The sequence below is a fragment of the Pan troglodytes genome, chromosome 16 (assembly GCF_028858775.2).
Source record: "Pan troglodytes isolate AG18354 chromosome 16, NHGRI_mPanTro3-v2.0_pri, whole genome shotgun sequence".
In the NCBI taxonomy this organism is placed as follows: Eukaryota; Metazoa; Chordata; class Mammalia; order Primates; family Hominidae; genus Pan; species Pan troglodytes.
The window spans coordinates 31,921,143-31,938,135 of NC_072414.2; the positions used below are offsets into that span (position 1 = coordinate 31,921,143).

Here is a 16,993-nt window from a genome sequence, read left to right on the forward strand (position 1 = left end):
CCCAGTTGGCTGCCAGGGGTCCCCTCCCTAATACTGAGGTGGGCTCCTGGGCTGTTCCCTGTCACCACTGGTCACTTAAAAGATACTACTTGTTCTTCTATATCTTTTTCACTGACGAATTCCAGCTTTGCTCTCTATTTGCTGTGGCCCCCTGTACACCAGAAAGGAATTTTGGTGAAGAAACCATTTATGAGTGGGGTGGGTTATTAAATAGTGTGGGGACTTCAACCTTCATTATATGTTTAAATTATCTCTTGTGAGACTCTAAGCACAACTTAAAACCACCACTTTGCTTCTATGAAAAGAAACGTTTTAGGCACCAAACTGAAGATTTATATAAACTTCTGTATAGTTTGTTTATTAGAAGGAGCCATTTTAGTTCTTTCCCTAATTATCTACTACTAAAAAAACAGTTCAGAAATCATTTTGACACTAATGTTTACCTACTATTAGGTTTAACTAAATTTTTTAAAAAATACTGTTTCTGGTAACCATTCCTTTTTAAGATTATAACTCCTTCCCAATTTAAATTATTTTTGAATCTGGGCTTCTAATAAGCAACAGAGTTTGAAGTTGTCAGAGAATTTCACTAGGAAATATCTAACAAATTTTTGTTGTATTAGAACCTTTGAATTAAATCAATGATATAAATAAGTCTTTTCAGATATATGGAAGATGATTGTTTTAAGTTTAAACATTTCTATTTTTGTGGCTAACTATAAACAGTGAATCCAAGGTTAGGCTTGTTTTTGAGATCAGAGATAGCATGCTGGGCACGGTGGCTCGTGTGTGTGATCCCAACACTTTGGGATGCCAAGGCTGAAGGATCACTTGAGCCCAGGAGTTCAAGACCAGCCTGGGCAACAAACTCCTTCCCATCTCAGAGCCTCTGCCGACCCCTCTGCCTGGACTACTCAACCTCTGGCATTTTGCTTGCTGAGCTCCTCCTTCTCATTCAGTTCTCCCCTCAAATGCAACCTTCTCAGGGATGCCTTCCTGAGCCCCCCTCTACCCTATTTCCCTGCTTTGTCCCTTGCTCTCCAATTCTCTGTTTTATTTTTTACATAACACTTAGCACTAGCTGAAATTGTTATTCACTTGTTTACTTTGGAATGTGAGGTCTGTGAGAGCAAAGCCCTCATCTATGTTTTCCTCAAAGCCTGAAATCGTGCCTGGAAGACACGTGGTAGGTGCCTGGTCAACATCTGATGCAGGGAGGGAGCCAGGGAGGGAAGATGACACAGGGAAAGTGGGACACTGTGTTTCTGGTGTTTGTAGGGTCTACAGCCTCTTTAACCAGGGCAGTTTTGCTTCTCTTGATCTGTGGGGTATGTAAAAAACCAGTGAGGTTTTATTTAACAAAAGATGTTCACGCTGAAAAGAAGAGAAAGAGAGAAAAGAGAACCACTCACTATTCTAGTGGAAAGAACGTAAAGGCCTGATACTCAAAGGCTTTTCACTGATGAGTCTTGGCTTTTGTTGAAGAACTTTATTTTCTGTGCTTCAAGTCTTCTTTTCCCACCTTGAAGGATTCACTTTTTAGAATATTAAGGTAAAAATCAAAAAACATAAAATTAGCTATTTTAATGTGTACAGTTCAGCGTGAGGCTGTATTTGTGAAGTGCAGACATAGTCCCCCCAACCCACTGCCTTGTTTCTGGGATGTTGCTCCTCATAAGTGGGCAATATGAATTTTGTAGAAGAACCAAAACTAAAAACCAAAAAACGTCTATAAAATAGCTCATGGTAGAAAATTACCTTCACATATTCAGACTTGCTGTCTTTGCAGATTACCGTAGTGTAGCCCAGAATCTAGAATATATCACCTATTTATATCTACCATCAACAAGATTAGGTTATCTAGTTTGTTTTCCCTATTCTAAAGCCAGGTATGGTAACTGCTGGCTCCTCACCCTTACAGAGAAGAGATCATTAAGGGTATAAGACATGGGATTCTCTCTGCTCTCCTCAAAAAACTTGGGGAACCATTAAAGTATAAAGGTGTAGGGGAGAGAGGATCCTTGATACGTCTCTCCAGACGTGGTCCTCTGTTGTTCAGTTTCTCTGGTTGGTTCCATGGAGGCATAGACTGGTTTACCTCAAATTAAACAATATCAGGAATTCTTACTAATGTTGTCTCTACAAAGTGGCTCTGTGTTTCAAATTAAGGGACTTAGAACTAGCATTTTCTGTGGCATCTTGGTGAGTTAGACAGGAAGGTGAGACTATCCCTGCCCCTGTGTCTCAGATAAGATCCTCTTTCTCCCTCCTGCCCCAACATCTACACATTGATCATAATGGTAGAGCAATCTTTTGGATGGTAGCCCAATTCTCTAGTCCCCACTTGAAAAATTGTCATCTCTGTTCTTGCCACTTGGCTTTTTTAAAAAAAAAGATTATCCTTTTTTCTTTTTTCAGGTATCAAGCTCCTAGCTGCCTAATTTAGTCATCTAAAATTGTATTATGTTTCTCCATTCTTTTTAAAGACCTAGATTAATACTATTTGGTAATTTTATTTGAAACACCCTTCATATAGGTTGGGAACTGCCACAGTTACTTGGCAAAACTGATAACATGGGTGATATTTTTAATATTATAATAATATTGCAAACCTCATGAACATCCATACTCTAGAATAGATCATGATGATGAGACCAGAGTCATAGCTTCTGAACACCATTTGTTTGCACTGTTTCTGCCGGAGTACAGAAGTTGTTTTACTTATGAATGGATTCAAATCCAAAAGGTTGTTCCAAGCCCAGTTCTTGATGGGTCCCAGGTAGACAGTATAAGCATCCAATATATATGAATCTTTTTGGCGAAAACAGTAGACATTGATGACATTGCATTTGTCTCTTTATTCCTTCTTTTCAAACTCTGTGATTTACTTTTTATCCTTCAGAATTGTTTCTGCTACAACCTGTGCCATGCAGCATGTACCACATTTGTCGTTTTCTTACTTTCACTTTTAAGATTATCTCTACTTTTCTTTCAATCCTAGTTATTCCTTAATCTTACAGCCATCAACACTCATTGTGTTTGTACTTATCAGTCATAATAGGGTGATTCACATTCTAAAACTCCTTAAAACCAAGCATTTACACATTGTAAACTTAAGAACAGAAAGATGGCCTAGACTAAAATGACCATTAGCACTATCTGCTGAGGAGGCCAGAGCTGATGTAGAGATGCTTCTGCATAGTTTATGTTACTAAGTCTAGCATGTAATTTTAAATCTTCGCTTTTATCCTTTTCTCCATAAATCTCAGTGTGTCCCTAGTTGCACACATAACTTTAGAAGTAGAAATTTGAACAGAACTACAATGTATTTGCTGTTTTCTGATGTTTAGAATATGTGGACATGGGCCAGGTGTGGTGGCTCATGCCTGTAATCCCAGCACTTTGGGAGGCTGAGGTGGGCAGATCACGAGGTCAGGAGATCGAGACCAGCCTGGCTAACACGGTGAAACCCTGTCTCTACTAAAAATACAAGAAAAATAGCTAGGCATGGTGGCGGGTGCCTGTAGTCCCAGCTACTCAGGAGGCTGAGGCAGGAGAATGGTGTGAACCCGGGAGGCGGAGCTTGCAGTGAGCCAAGATCGCGCCACTGCACTCCAGCCTGGGCGACAGAGCGAGACTCCATCTCAAAAAAAAAAAAAAAAAAAAGAATATGTGGACATATGTGTGGTGTAAGATATGAGTATCATAATACATAATCTTGTCACCAGTGTAGGAGGGGTTTGAGGAAAGAGAGGATGTGTAGGATTGGAAGCAGAAAGACCAGATAATAACAGAGTATTGCATATGTCCAGGAGAAAGTTGGAGATGAACTAAACAGGGCAGGGGAGATAGAGAGGAGAAGGTGGTACTTGAAGACCAATTAGATGCAGATGTAGGAGCCCAAGGAGACTCACAGGTTTCTCACCTGTGAGACAGAATGGATGACTATGCCTCTAACCAAAATTAAAGAGTCAAGGGGAAAAATCAGGTTTAGAGCGAGTGGAGGGAGGTGGCAGTTTTATTGACGTTGCAATGGTGTGAGGGATAAATAGTGCAGAAGTGGAGACAGGAAGTTCAGTAATGTGACTATGAGGAACAGGAAGGGGCGGGTGGTGCAGGGTTGAGGGAGGGGAATGTATGGATCAGAGAGATTTATAGGCTGGTGGGAGGGAACCCAGAGAGAGGGGCTGACTGAACATCTGGGAGAAAGGGACTAACTAATAGACTAAGATCCCAGAGGAGACCTTTGTAGGGGATGGGACTGAGGACAGGGGTAGCCATCCTTCCTCAAAGTCACCCACAAAGAAAGAATAGTGCCAATGCCAAGTAACTTTATAGGAGGAACAATAGAAATTGTGGACTGTATTCCTCTTGCCTCGTGTTCTCAGTGAAAGTAAAAGTCAAAATCATGCTGAGAATGAGAGGGTGATCTCTCTAGAGATCTGTCCATGCACGTCATCAAAGTGTTTCTGATAAGTGTTCAATCCTGACCATCAAGAGCTCTCTCCCTTGCCTCTTCCCTGCAACCCTCTCCCCTAATTTATTGTTTTTGCATTATGATCTAATTTCTTAGCTCTTGCTCCCACCAGAAAAAAAAATAGAAAAAAAGGAAGAGAGGAGAGGTTGGGTTTTAAGTGTTTTGGAGAAGTCATGGAAGGGAATGATGGGAATATCTACCATAGACAAGCAAGAGAAGGAATGTGCACTCAATGGCTGGAGGCCCAGGTGGAAACCAGGAATTTGTGGCAGCTCCAACCCCCTCTGTTTTGCAGCTTTCTCCAGATGTGCATGTGCGTGGGAATGAAGCAATATGGGATACATGTGGAATTGATCTAAATCACTGCTGACCAGTAGAACTTTTTATGATAATGGAAATGATCTGTATCTGTGCTGTCCAATATAGTAGCCACTAGCCATGTATGGCTATTGAGTACTTAAATGTGGCTACTGCACATGAACTGAATTTTCAGTTTTATTTTAATAGCCACAGCATTGGGCAGCACAGACCTCGAATTAGGGGTTTGTGGTTTTCATGTGGAGAAGATGACAATGGGAAGTGGGGGAAGTGAATGGCTTTCCCATTAGCACCGCCTACTCAATTCCCAGTAGAAACAGATGTTAGACTGTGAGTGGGCTAATAAACAGTAATAAACGGGAGAAAATGGAGGGGCATTCTTGCCTATGTTAATCTATAACATTCCTATGTTAATCTTAAAGAAAAAAATGAAAAACTATTGTTCAAATGTATTGTTCAAATTTATTTTTAAGGCGAGAACGTCAGTATTCTGTATGTAATAGTGAAGATTCTCCTGGCTCTTGTGAAATTCTGTATTTCAATATGGGGAGTCCTGATCAGCTCATGGTGCACAAAGGGAAATGTATTGGTGAGTAAACTAGCAAAATCTATTCATATTATTGTAATGGCAAAAGTTAATCACGAAGGAATGGGATGGATTAGACACTGTGTCATTCAGACCAGTGCAGTCCAAGGAAGACCATCAAGCTGGTAGTCATTCTGGCTCTCATCCTTAATGACTGGAATGAGAAATCACTCGGGTTTCCTCTAATGTAAGATGGAAATAAAAACCTGTGTTTTTGTCTGGGCACCGTGGCTACGCCTATAATCCCAATACTTTGGGGGGCCGAGGTGGAAGGATTGCTTGAGTCCAGGAGTTCAAAGCTGCAGTGAGCTGTGATCATGCCACTGCACTCCAGTGTGAGTGACAGAATGAGACCCTGTCTCAATAAAATAAAATAAAATTTAAAAACCTGTGCTCTTGGAATATTATTAACATAACGATCATTTTAAATCTGTCATCATTATAATTATCCAAGCTTATTGAAACAAAAAAATGATTAAAATATTATCAGTCAGTAGAATTTTACATCATATACATCTACTGCTGATCAAATGTATGTAACAAAGTGAATTCTAATGCCTATGATCTTTTTTGTTGTTGAGACAGGGTGTTGCTCCATCACTAGGCTGGAGTGGTACAGTGGCACAATCATAGCTCACTGTAACCTCAAACTCCTGGGCTCACTCAATATTCTCCCCTCAGCCTCCTGAATAGCTAGGACTACAGTAATGTCTGTGGTCTTTATTGACCAGATCTCATTTTCTTAAGTGGATATCCATCCATTTGGCATTTTCCTGCTTGACATATTATACCTGACCAAGAAGACCACCTTATTTTCTATATGCCTTATTTAGAAGTTTTGTCTACTCATGGCTGTTTGGCGTGAAGCTGGTTCAGCAAATCAGAATTTGAATTGCTCATACTAAAGTCAAGTTTTTGGTATTTCTTCCTTTACCCTAAATGTATGTCATCTTTACCCAGCCTTACAGATAAAACCAGTAATTGGTATAGAAACCATTTGTACATAGTGAATTTGGCAATTAACTTTCATTTTCAATCCCATGCATATTTTTGCCAGAGGTAACAGGTAGCCAAATTATGTGAAATGAGTTTGCTTTCTTTTGGGATCTTTTCCCCTTCCTCTTTAAGGAGATACAAATAAGCAAAAGAGTAGCCAGGAAGCAGGCAGCAGGTGGAGGGAGAAGAAACCAAACTTCTCAATAATCTATGAGCTAAATACTTAACCTTGGCAGACACACAGCAGCCTGGACAGTAAAGGATCCTGCACATAGACAGAGCTGCCATATTTAGACAAAGGAATCATTGGGTAGGTTCAAGACATTGGTAGTGGTGGTTGGCTTTAGACCTGAGACTGTCCTTGACTCAGACATTTCAGATTCATGAAGTGACAACATAAAACTACTTCTAATAACCTGGGGAAATCAAGAAGGCAAATTAATTCAATTCTTATTACCTTAACTTAGTCTCTTATTCTCACTGGTACTCATTAGACAGATTCACCATAGTTAATACCCTTATTAGGAGGCACATTTTCAGTTGGAGAATTTTTAATAAAATTACCAAGTAAATTATTCATTTTGTTTTCTCACAGTGGGTCTGATTTTTTAAAATATGCCCTAATTGTCTATGAAATGTTTTTATAAAAGATTAACTACTAATTTTTTTATTTTCAATGAAGTATTTTTATAAAAAACAATATTTGTTTTTCATTTTAAAGTTGTTAGAACTAGACAGAGGAGAGAACTTACTTATAGATAGGACTATAGCACTATAGAGACTGTCTGCATAAATGATCATTGTGGGCATATAGGGTTTCAGTTAGAGTTCTTTTGACAATGTATTTTCTCTTAGCCTCGTCTCAGTATATTCTTTTGTCCCTTTTATTATTCCCATCATGAAAAACTGACAAGAAGAGTCTGGCAATACTAAAATTATAATTTTTTAAACCCCAGCAACTATGAAATGCCTGCCTAGTCCCAATTAGGGAAACAAATATTGCAAAACACTGTACTGCATAACACACAAATTTAATTAGGCTTTATGTAAATAACGTCTTACTCCATCCCATAAACATGTAATGCCATGTGTTTCTAGTAGACTGCTTAGATCCCTCATTTCTCAGGTTGCTTCGTTTGGTTGACAAATTTTTAAACAGCAGGATTTTTTCCCCTTAGGCAAAGACTGTCAGGAGTTATTTATGACTAACAGATCATTTTAATTAAAATCTCTAAATTATCAGCATTCCCATGAAATAAAAACTGCTTGTCAGATAAAAAGTCAAAGTGAGCTAGTTCAGCCATATTTCTCCAAAGTATTTTTGCTGAGACATCTTTATCATATATATGCAGGTTACTTCACCTTTGATTATTCAAATAGAAAAGATAATTAGCAATGTCTCTTTAAAAATTTGTTTTCATTATGAAGATAGTATAGCATCATGGAAAACCATTATTTATATAAGAGAAAAAGGCAGATTACTATATATCGGGGTTATCAGCTGGGGCCAATTTTGTAGCCTGCAGGACATTTGATGATGTCTGCACACATTTTTGATGGCTAACATTGGGGTCGGGGTGCTATTGGCATCTAGTGGGTAGATACCAGGATTGCTGCTAAAATCCTACAGTGCACAAAACAGCTGCCTACAACAAAGATTACCTGGTCCAAAATGTCATAGTGTCAAGGTGCTATATATATGCTATGATATGGTAAATTATGGGGTAAAGGAGAATAGAGGGAACTAAAAGAAAAATAAAACAAGTGGTGATTTTTTCTCCTTTTCCAGTTTTTTAGAATTTTCTATTATTGTTTTAATGAAAATAGAGATTTTTATAAGAAAATTTTTGGTGTTACAGAAATGTAGCTCTCCCTGTGTAAGTGAGAACCATATGACTATCACTAAATAAATGTGTCTCATTTTCTAGTTTCAAATCTAAACTGTCATCTCTTGTTCTTTCCTTCCAAAGCATTGACCAGTTTGTATTTACTGAGCATATTCAAATTTTGCACTTAGAAAGTCATTGATGTATTCAGATTTTCAAATTACTGTTTTACTGTGCACACTAATCTATAATGATCTCGATGGCTTGTTCTCTATTTTCATATTCTTTCTGTCATTTTAGTTGGTATTTAGCTGTATGAGCGTACACCAGTAGACACAGTCAGCAAAGGTAGACTCGTTATGAAAATAACATTGTGCATAATGGCTAGTAGCATAAAACACTGGCCTCTTTTGTTTTTTGAGACAGAGTCTTACTCTTGCCGCCCAGGCTGGAGTGCAGTGGTGCGCTCTAGGCTCACTGCAACCTCCGCCTCCCAGGTTCAAGCGATTCTCCTGCCTCAGCCTCCCAAATAGCTGAGACTCCAGGTGCCCGCCACCAAACCTGGCTAATTTTTTTGTATTTTTAGTAGCGACGGGGTTTCACCATGTTGTCCAGGCTGGTCTCGAACTCCTGACCTCAGGTGATCCATCTGCCTCAGCCTTCCAAAATGCTGGGATTACAGGCATGAGCCACCGCGCCTGGCCAAACATTCGTCTCTTTATTTGCCTGATACTAAGATCTCATTGTTGATTCTTGCCCCTTATAAAAAATTATTTTAGGACTCAGGTATATTGCTAAATATCAAAAATTGTTTACAAAAGGACATTACATAAAGTCCTATTTTCCATAGTTAGCACATGGTATCCATTGTTGAACTAAAGAATGTGTATTACCCCCTCCCTTCCTTCCCCCCAAGAGAAAACATACCAGTGGGATTTAATTACACTTTCTGTTTAATGTGCAGGCAGTGATGAACAACTTGGAAAATTAGTCTACAATGCTTTGGAAACAGCCACTGGTGGCTTTGTCTTGTTGTATGAGTGGGTCCTTCAGTGGCAGAAAAAAATGGGTCCGTTCCTTACCAGTCAAGAAAAAGAGAAGATTGATAAGTGCAAAAAGCAGGTAAGCATCCAAGGTGGCTGACTGAGCAAAAGGCCTAATCTCAGGCTTTAGGAGATGACAGAACAAAATAGCCCTGCATTTGTTTGCCCTGCAGAGATGGTCCAGAGCAGTATGAGAACTGTTTGACCAGGGAGGACAGTGAAGGACCAGTACCTCTTTGCCCCTTGCTTCTGATTTCAGAACTTTCACAACATGATCAAAGCACTTCCAGCTGCCTTCTTAACCTCCTTTCTCAGCCCTTAGCATGGCATTAACAGTCATCTTTCCAACTGGGACTAAATACTAGTTCATAATTGGGTTTTTTTACAATTCTTCTTTTCCCTACTCTTTAAATATTGCTTCAGGGCTGGGTGTGGTGACTCATACCTGTAATCCCAGCACTTTGGGAGGCCAAGGTAGGAGGACTACTTGAGCCCAGGAGGTTGAGACCAGCCTGGGAAACATGGTGAAACCCTGTCTCTACAAAAAATTTAAAAATCTGTGGGCATGGTGGCACATACTTGTGGTCCCAGCTGCTTGGGAGGCTGAGGTGGGATAATTGCTTGAGCCCAGGAGGTTGAGGCTGCAGTGAGCTGTGTTCATGCCACTGCACTGCAACCTGGGTGACAGAGCAAGACCCTGTCTCCAAAAAAAAAAAAAAGAAAAGAAAAATACTGCTTCAAAACTGAATTTTGGGGGACCGGAGGATTTTTAAGTTAATTTATAAATTATGATTTATAACCAAGCATAAGGAGAACATTCAGTATTGCATATTGCAGTGTTACATAATAACAAGGTTTACAAAAACGTAGATAAAGCATGGTGTTCAGAAATGTGTGTGTATTTAAGTATAGAAAGAAAACTGAAAGTAAATGTGCCAAAATCTTGAGTTATCACTGGGTGGTGACCACATAGATAACATGTGGGTATTTTCTATCAAACTAATTTTTTAAATGTTGACAATGATCTTTATTAAATCAGAAAAGATTTTTTTTTTCTATCTTCAACCTTAACTCCTCTTTGCCATGTGAGGTTCTGAGGATTAGGATGTGGCCATTATTCTGCTGCTCAAATCATATACTATATTTTTAAAAACCCAAATACAAAGCTAATCAGAAAAGGTTATTTTTAAATTAAAGTTTGTTTTTTCTAGTGGCTATACCTCAAAAGAATTTTATTTTAAAAACTGTTCATTAATTTTGTAGTATATGCATAGTAGGTTTTGAGATTAGAGAAGTTGAGAATTAGCTAAATTTTTTCCATCTTTATGAACTATTAGATTGACCATATGGTTTGGGGAGGATTCAGTTTAGGGCATATTTGTTCTCCTCTCATTTGAAAGTATATTTTCTATCAAATACTTCACTTTTGGTTTGGGTTTTGTTTTTTTATGCCCCCATCTTGTATGATCAAATACTTCACTTTTGAAATGAAACCCAAGTTAATGTTGACTGGCCCAATATTCTTTTTTTTTTTTTTTTTTAACGTATCAGATTCAAGGAACAGAAACAGAATTCAACTCACTGGTAAAATTGAGCCATCCAAATGTAGTACGCTACCTTGCAATGAATCTCAAAGAGCAAGACGACTCCATCGTGGTGGACATTTTAGTGGAGCACATTAGTGGGGTCTCTCTTGCTGCACACCTGAGCCACTCAGGCCCCATCCCTGTGCATCAGCTTCGCAGGTACACAGCTCAGCTCCTGTCAGGCCTTGATTATCTGCACAGCAATTCTGTGGTGCATAAGGTCCTGAGTGCATCTAATGTCTTGGTGGATGCAGAAGGCACCGTCAAGATTACGGACTATAGCATTTCTAAGCGCCTCGCAGACATTTGCAAGGAGGATGTGTTTGAGCAAACCCGAGTTCGTTTTAGTGACAATGCTCTGCCTTATAAAACGGGGAAGAAAGGAGATGTTTGGCGTCTTGGCCTTCTGCTGCTGTCCCTCAGCCAAGGACAGGAATGTGGAGAGTACCCTGTGACCATCCCTAGTGACTTACCAGCTGACTTTCAAGATTTTCTAAAGAAGTGAGTATCACTGAGATTCTCTCTAATAGCACTTTACTCCTGTACTTTTGATTGTGCTGGAGTGTGCCAGACATCTAAGTGATGTGGAAGCTGAGAAGTGAGGAACAGGACTTCATTCTTTGCTCTCCCAATCCTGTCCTAGTCTCATATGTTCTGTTTTCTCATGTAGGTTGGTGATTCTCTTAACTACCACATTCTCTGAAATTCACTTGGAATTCACACTTGATTTTCAAACTCCTTTTGGGGGACTGATGGGATACTCTTGGAAGTCAATAGAGATGGTTATGGTGAGAAATGCCCTAGGTATTCCAAATATTGACCTTTGCTCTGGTTCCTAAAGGGTCAAAGACGAGGCTCCTTATTCAAAAACAGCTTTGGGAGTGAGATTCTGCCCCTTGTGCTTCTTAACCATTCTTCATTGGCTGTCTCATTCATTTAAGTTGTAGAATGCAAATAACTTCCTTAGTCTAGCCAGAGGAGTTTCAATACCTGTAAATCACAGGTGCATGTTTAATTACAAAGCCAAGTTTTATCCAATTTGGGAGAACCTTTCTTGAGATGTTTCCTCAGGCCTAACATGTTTGTCCAGGTCCTTCACTTAAGTGTTTTCTAATTTCGTTCTGCCTCTGTTTTCAGTCCAAGCCAGAGCTAAGTTCTGTCAGTTTCTGTTAAATGGGAGATAAGATCCCTTCAGTCTGGATTTTTCCAGATGCTCCTCTGGTCCAGCTGTCCTGCAGGAGTTGACCTGGGCTGGTTTCTTCCCTTTCTGACACTCTTTGTTTTTTACCTTCTTTTTCCCAATCATTTGCTTTTATTCACTTCTTCCATTTGCAACATTTCTTTTACCCTTCACATTTCTTTCCCTATTCCACCTATCGCAGTAGCCAGTTGGCCTGGTTTACATTGTTATGCTCTGTCACTGATGGTCTTACCATTACAGATGTGAAAGTAGCTGCACCTGTGTTTGAATGAGATTGTTTTTGTGTAAAGTGAATATGATATATATATATATATACACACACATACATACAGTTGTGGAAAGGGGCCAACTTTGATTCTTTATGTTGGTTTCTCGCCTTAAAGTATATGAAAATATTAAGATTTCTAAAGAAATCTTTTATGGTATCTTTTTAATGCAATGGCGCTTTAAACATATTTATTTAAATGCACCCTAACAATGAGGTTGGCCAAAATGACAAATATGATGATAGAATCACAGATGGAAAGTTTCATTTCCATCTTCAAAATGTCACCTTTAGTGTTCTGCCTTCTTCATTGATGAAGAGTAATTTAGTCAAGGTTAGCAATAGCATCATGTGTTGTTAAAAACAGTACTGGGAGGTTTAAGTAGAAGTACCTTTCCTTTCCCGTTTAGTAGCAAAATGAATGGGCTCGGTAGCTAAAACTTTCCTAGTTCTCTTCTTAAATAGCTGTATGCTCTGTCAGTTTTAAACTTGAGATCAGCACAATTTCTTATTCTTTTTTTTTTTTTTTTTTTTTTTTGAGATGGAGTCTGGCTGTGTCGCCCAGGCTGGAGTGCAGTGGTACGATCTCAGCTTCCTGCAAGCTCCGCCTCCCAGGTTCACGCCATTCTCCTGCCTCAGCCTCCTGAGTAGCTGGGTCTACAGGCGCCCGCTACTACACCCGGCTAATGTTTTGTATTTTTAGTAGAGACAGGGTTTCACCATGTTAGCCAGGATGGTCTCAATCTCCTGACCTCGTGATCAGCCCACTTCGGCCTCCCAAAGTGCTGGGATTACAGGCGTGAGCCATAGCGCATGGCCTTATTCTTTTAACAAGATTTTTCTTTAGACTATTTTGTATACTTCTCTCCCTGGAGTGGTTTGATAGACTGTGCTTGGTTAAGGAGCTGCCAAGAACTGTTTTTATGAACTTTGCTGTCCAGCCCTGGTTAACAAAAGAAAAATGCCATTCAAAAAGAATGAAAACAGCAACCTTCCATTTGTAGTTATATTTTTACATATTAGTGAACACCCTTTGGAGCAAGATTTTGTTTCAAATCAGCCTCTGTGATGGGTAAGACTCTGGAGTCAAAACATCTGGGTTCAGGTCTCACCTCTATGTCCTACTGGCTGAGTGAATTAACCCCCTGCCCTGCGTTTCCTCCTCTGTGAAGCTGGGATGATAGCACTGCCTACCTCATGAGGTGGTTGTGAGGATTAAATTAGTTAACACCCATAAAGTGCCTGGCACTTGGCCCAGACTGAGTCAGTGCTGGTTTTCATCACCATCCTCAGTAGTGAGAACTATGAAGAAATGTGGGTGTTGCCAGGCATTTTATCCCTTTTTGTTCAAAGCTGAACCTTTTCTATATACGGCTACCCTGTTGCCAAAATTATTGATTCAGAGAAGTTCATTTTTAAAGTGAGATCTTGGTGGCTATAAATCTCTTAAAAATACTGTGCATTCTAGGTAGGCTGTAACATTTTTCTGATCCAGATTTACTTTCAAGTCAATAGCATTTATGTCACAGTTGAGTTACAGTTGATAACGCAATTCAGAAACCCAACAGGGCATATATAGGGATGCTCATTGCAGCATTTTGTGAAAATGTGAAAAATTGGAAATAATCTCAACAGTAGGAGAATGTGTAAATAAATTCTGGTAGGTCCACGCCTATACAGAAGTTTAAAAAAAATCTTTAAGTACTGGCTTAGAAAGAGCTCCAAGACACATGGTGGAATGAAAAAAGCAAGCTGAAGAATAATATATATAAGATGATATTGCTTAAAAAATCAAAAAACAATACTATTTTGTTTGGATGGTTGTATGTTTATGTGTATAAATGCATAGAAAAATCTCTACAATGAGACACCCTAAGTGGAAGAAAGAATTGGAAGGGGAGGTTGGTCAAAGGCTTTATCATTATCAGTAATGTTTTAATATTTGCAAGGAGAAGGTATATATGTTTTAATGATATAATTAAAAAGTAATTTTAAATTTAAAGGAAAATACGGTATCTTATACAAATGGTTTTATTAGAATTTTTTTGCCTGTTCAAGCTATGAAATTAGGAGTACCTTGCTTTTTACTGCTGCAACATAAAAAAAAGTTACCATTTATGATAGTTGTTGTCACCACTTTATATGTATAGATTTTTAAGTCTAGAACTCACAACGACAGTTGATTCTTTTAAGTATATTGTTTTAATTATAGGTCAAGTGCTACCAAGTCGTACTACTTGGGCCGTTGTAATGAAAGTAGCTTGGCATGGTGGTTCATGCCTGTAATCCCAGCATTGCAGGAGGCCTAGGTGAGAGGATCTCTTGAGCCCAGGAGTTCAAGACCTGCCTGGGCAACATAGTAAGACCTCATCTCTACTTTTTTAAGTATTCCAGCACAGCAGGGCGTGATACCTCACACCTGTAATCCCAGCACTTTGGGAGGCTGAGGCAGGCAGATCACTTGAGGTCAGGAGTTCAAGACCAGCCTGGCCAACATGGCAAAACCCCATATCTACTAAAAAGACAAAAATTAGCCATGCATGGTGACACTCACCTGTAATCCCATCTACTTGAGAGCCTGAAGCAGGAGAATCGCTTGAACCTGGGAGGTAGAGGCTGCAGGTTGCAGTGAGCCAAGATAGTGCCACTGCACTCCAGCCTGGGCAAGAGAGCAAGACTTCGTCTCATAATAAAATAAAATAAAATGAAAATAAATAAATAAAACATTCCAGCATGGTGGTACACGCCTGTAGTCCCAGTTACTCAGGAGGCTGAGGCAAGAGGATGCTTTGAGTCTAGGAGTTCGAGGCTGCCATGAGTGATGATCGCAACACTGCTCTCCAGCTTGGGTGACAGAGCAAAACCTTATCTCAAAAAAAAAATTAAAATTAAAAAAAAAAGGCCAGCTTAAATCAGTTACAGTTTAACTACTTAGACTTTAACTTAGACTTTAGCTTGCATTGAAATCATTTGGAGCTCTTGTTAAAGCACAGATCACTGTCCAAACCCCCAGAGATGCTGATTTACTAGGTCAGGGGTGTAGTAGAATTTGTATTTCTAACATTTTTTAGGGGATACTGATGCTACTGGCCAGGGACCCCACTTTGAGAAGCCCTGGGTTAAAGGTATGGCTTGTTTTTCTTCATTAAAAAACAAAACAAGAATTGTCTATTACACCATTAAACAGTAAGTTAATGGGTTCAAGGAATGAAGATTAAAAGAAAGTATATGAGGCCGGGCACGGTGGCTCACGCCTGTAATCCCAGCACTTCGGGAGGCCGAGACAGTCAGATTGTTTGAGCTCAGGAGTTGGAGACCAGCCTGGGCAGTGTGGTGAAACCCTATCTCTACAAAAAATATAAAAATTAGCCAGGCCTGGTGGTGCCTGCCTGTAGTCCCAGCTACTGAGATGGGAGGATTGCTTGAGCCCGGGAAGCAGAAGTTGGAATGAGCTGAGATCACACCACTGCACTGCAGCCTGGGCGATACGGCAAGACCCTATTTCAAAAAAAAAAAAAAAAAAGCATAAACCAATTTTTAAAAAAAGTATGCAATAGAATATGGGACTTTAAAAAAGCCTTCCCTAAATGTTTCCAACTTGCTTCATCCTGTAATGAGCAGGCTTCATCTAAAGCTCGTCATACTGAGCCACTCTGCTGCACCAACTCTCTGATTTGCTTTGTCTTTCGAAAGCTTTATTTATAACCGGTTCCTGCAAAGGCTTAGTTTGGCATGACAAGGCATTAAACTGTTCATCGAGGTGAAAATTTATAGCCTACTTGTGCTACCTTAGACTTTTAAAAAATTGTTCCATGAGGGTAAGTCTTCTCATCTAGAGATGCCTTTTTTTGATTCGCCTCTTGTACCCAGCCTGTCCCATAGCATGTAAATCCTGCAGGAATGTTTATTAATTTAAATTCACCTATGAGAGTACATTCTGGTCTTTGAGTAACATGAATTCTATAATGTGTATCTTTAAAAAATAAACCCATAGTTAATGCCTTGGATTAACTAGTTTAGCACTGATTGTTTGTGATGCTAAGATTCTTCATTCCCTCTCACCGAGATGTGTGTGCTTGGATGACAAGGAAAGATGGAGTCCCCAGCAGTTGTTGAAACACAGCTTTATAAATCCCCAGCCAAAAATGCCTCTAGTGGAACAAAGTCCTGAAGGTGAGTCTGTTACCTTTCTTTATTTGGTATCCTGTTTGACATTAAATTATTTTGAAAGTATACATAAACCAAAAACTGGAAGGGGCTGCATGTGTTATTTTATGTCTTTTATTCTGAACTAAATCCATTAGTTTGATGTGTGCCATGTGCATGGGACTGTTTTGCCACCCTGATTTTTCTAGTCTCTACTGATGGAATGAATGTCCATTGCTGTAGTCTCTTGTGGTGTTTAGTCACCCATAGTGCCATGTAACTAGATTTTTCCTGCTGCACCTGAGATTAAGGAACCTCGGTAGAGATTGGGATGGATCATGAGACCTGAGTTTTGGTTCTAGCTCTTATAGTTAAGTCACTTATTCTATATAATCCCCCACCTGTAAACTTGGGCTAATTATATATTTCTGCCTACTTTAAGGAGGGCAAGGTGAGGAAAAGTTTTAAAAGGCCACTCAGGTAAGAGGTAATTTTTCAAACTACTGGTTGGAGCTCTTCTTCCAGGGCTTCCATCATTGTTGGCTATGT

The 16,993-nt window shown here is 39.4% G+C and overlaps 1 protein-coding gene across 4 annotated transcripts in view; it reads left to right on the plus strand.

Moving 5' to 3' along the window:
* EIF2AK4 (eukaryotic translation initiation factor 2 alpha kinase 4) overlaps positions 1 to 16,993 on the plus strand; it is a 101,672-nt gene that overhangs the window by 22,649 nt on the left and 62,030 nt on the right. For all 4 annotated transcript variants that reach the window (XR_010151349.1, XM_054667355.1, XM_001140245.7 and 1 more), the window contains 4 exons: positions 5,269 to 5,384; positions 9,168 to 9,325; positions 10,798 to 11,333; positions 16,365 to 16,471. Coding sequence is in view for 3 of the 4 variants with exons in the window: in XM_054667355.1 (XP_054523330.1) it covers positions 5,269 to 5,384; positions 9,168 to 9,325; positions 10,798 to 11,333; positions 16,365 to 16,471 (917 nt within the window). In the remaining variant the exon portion in view is untranslated. The remainder of the gene's footprint in view (positions 1 to 5,268; positions 5,385 to 9,167; positions 9,326 to 10,797; positions 11,334 to 16,364; positions 16,472 to 16,993) is intronic.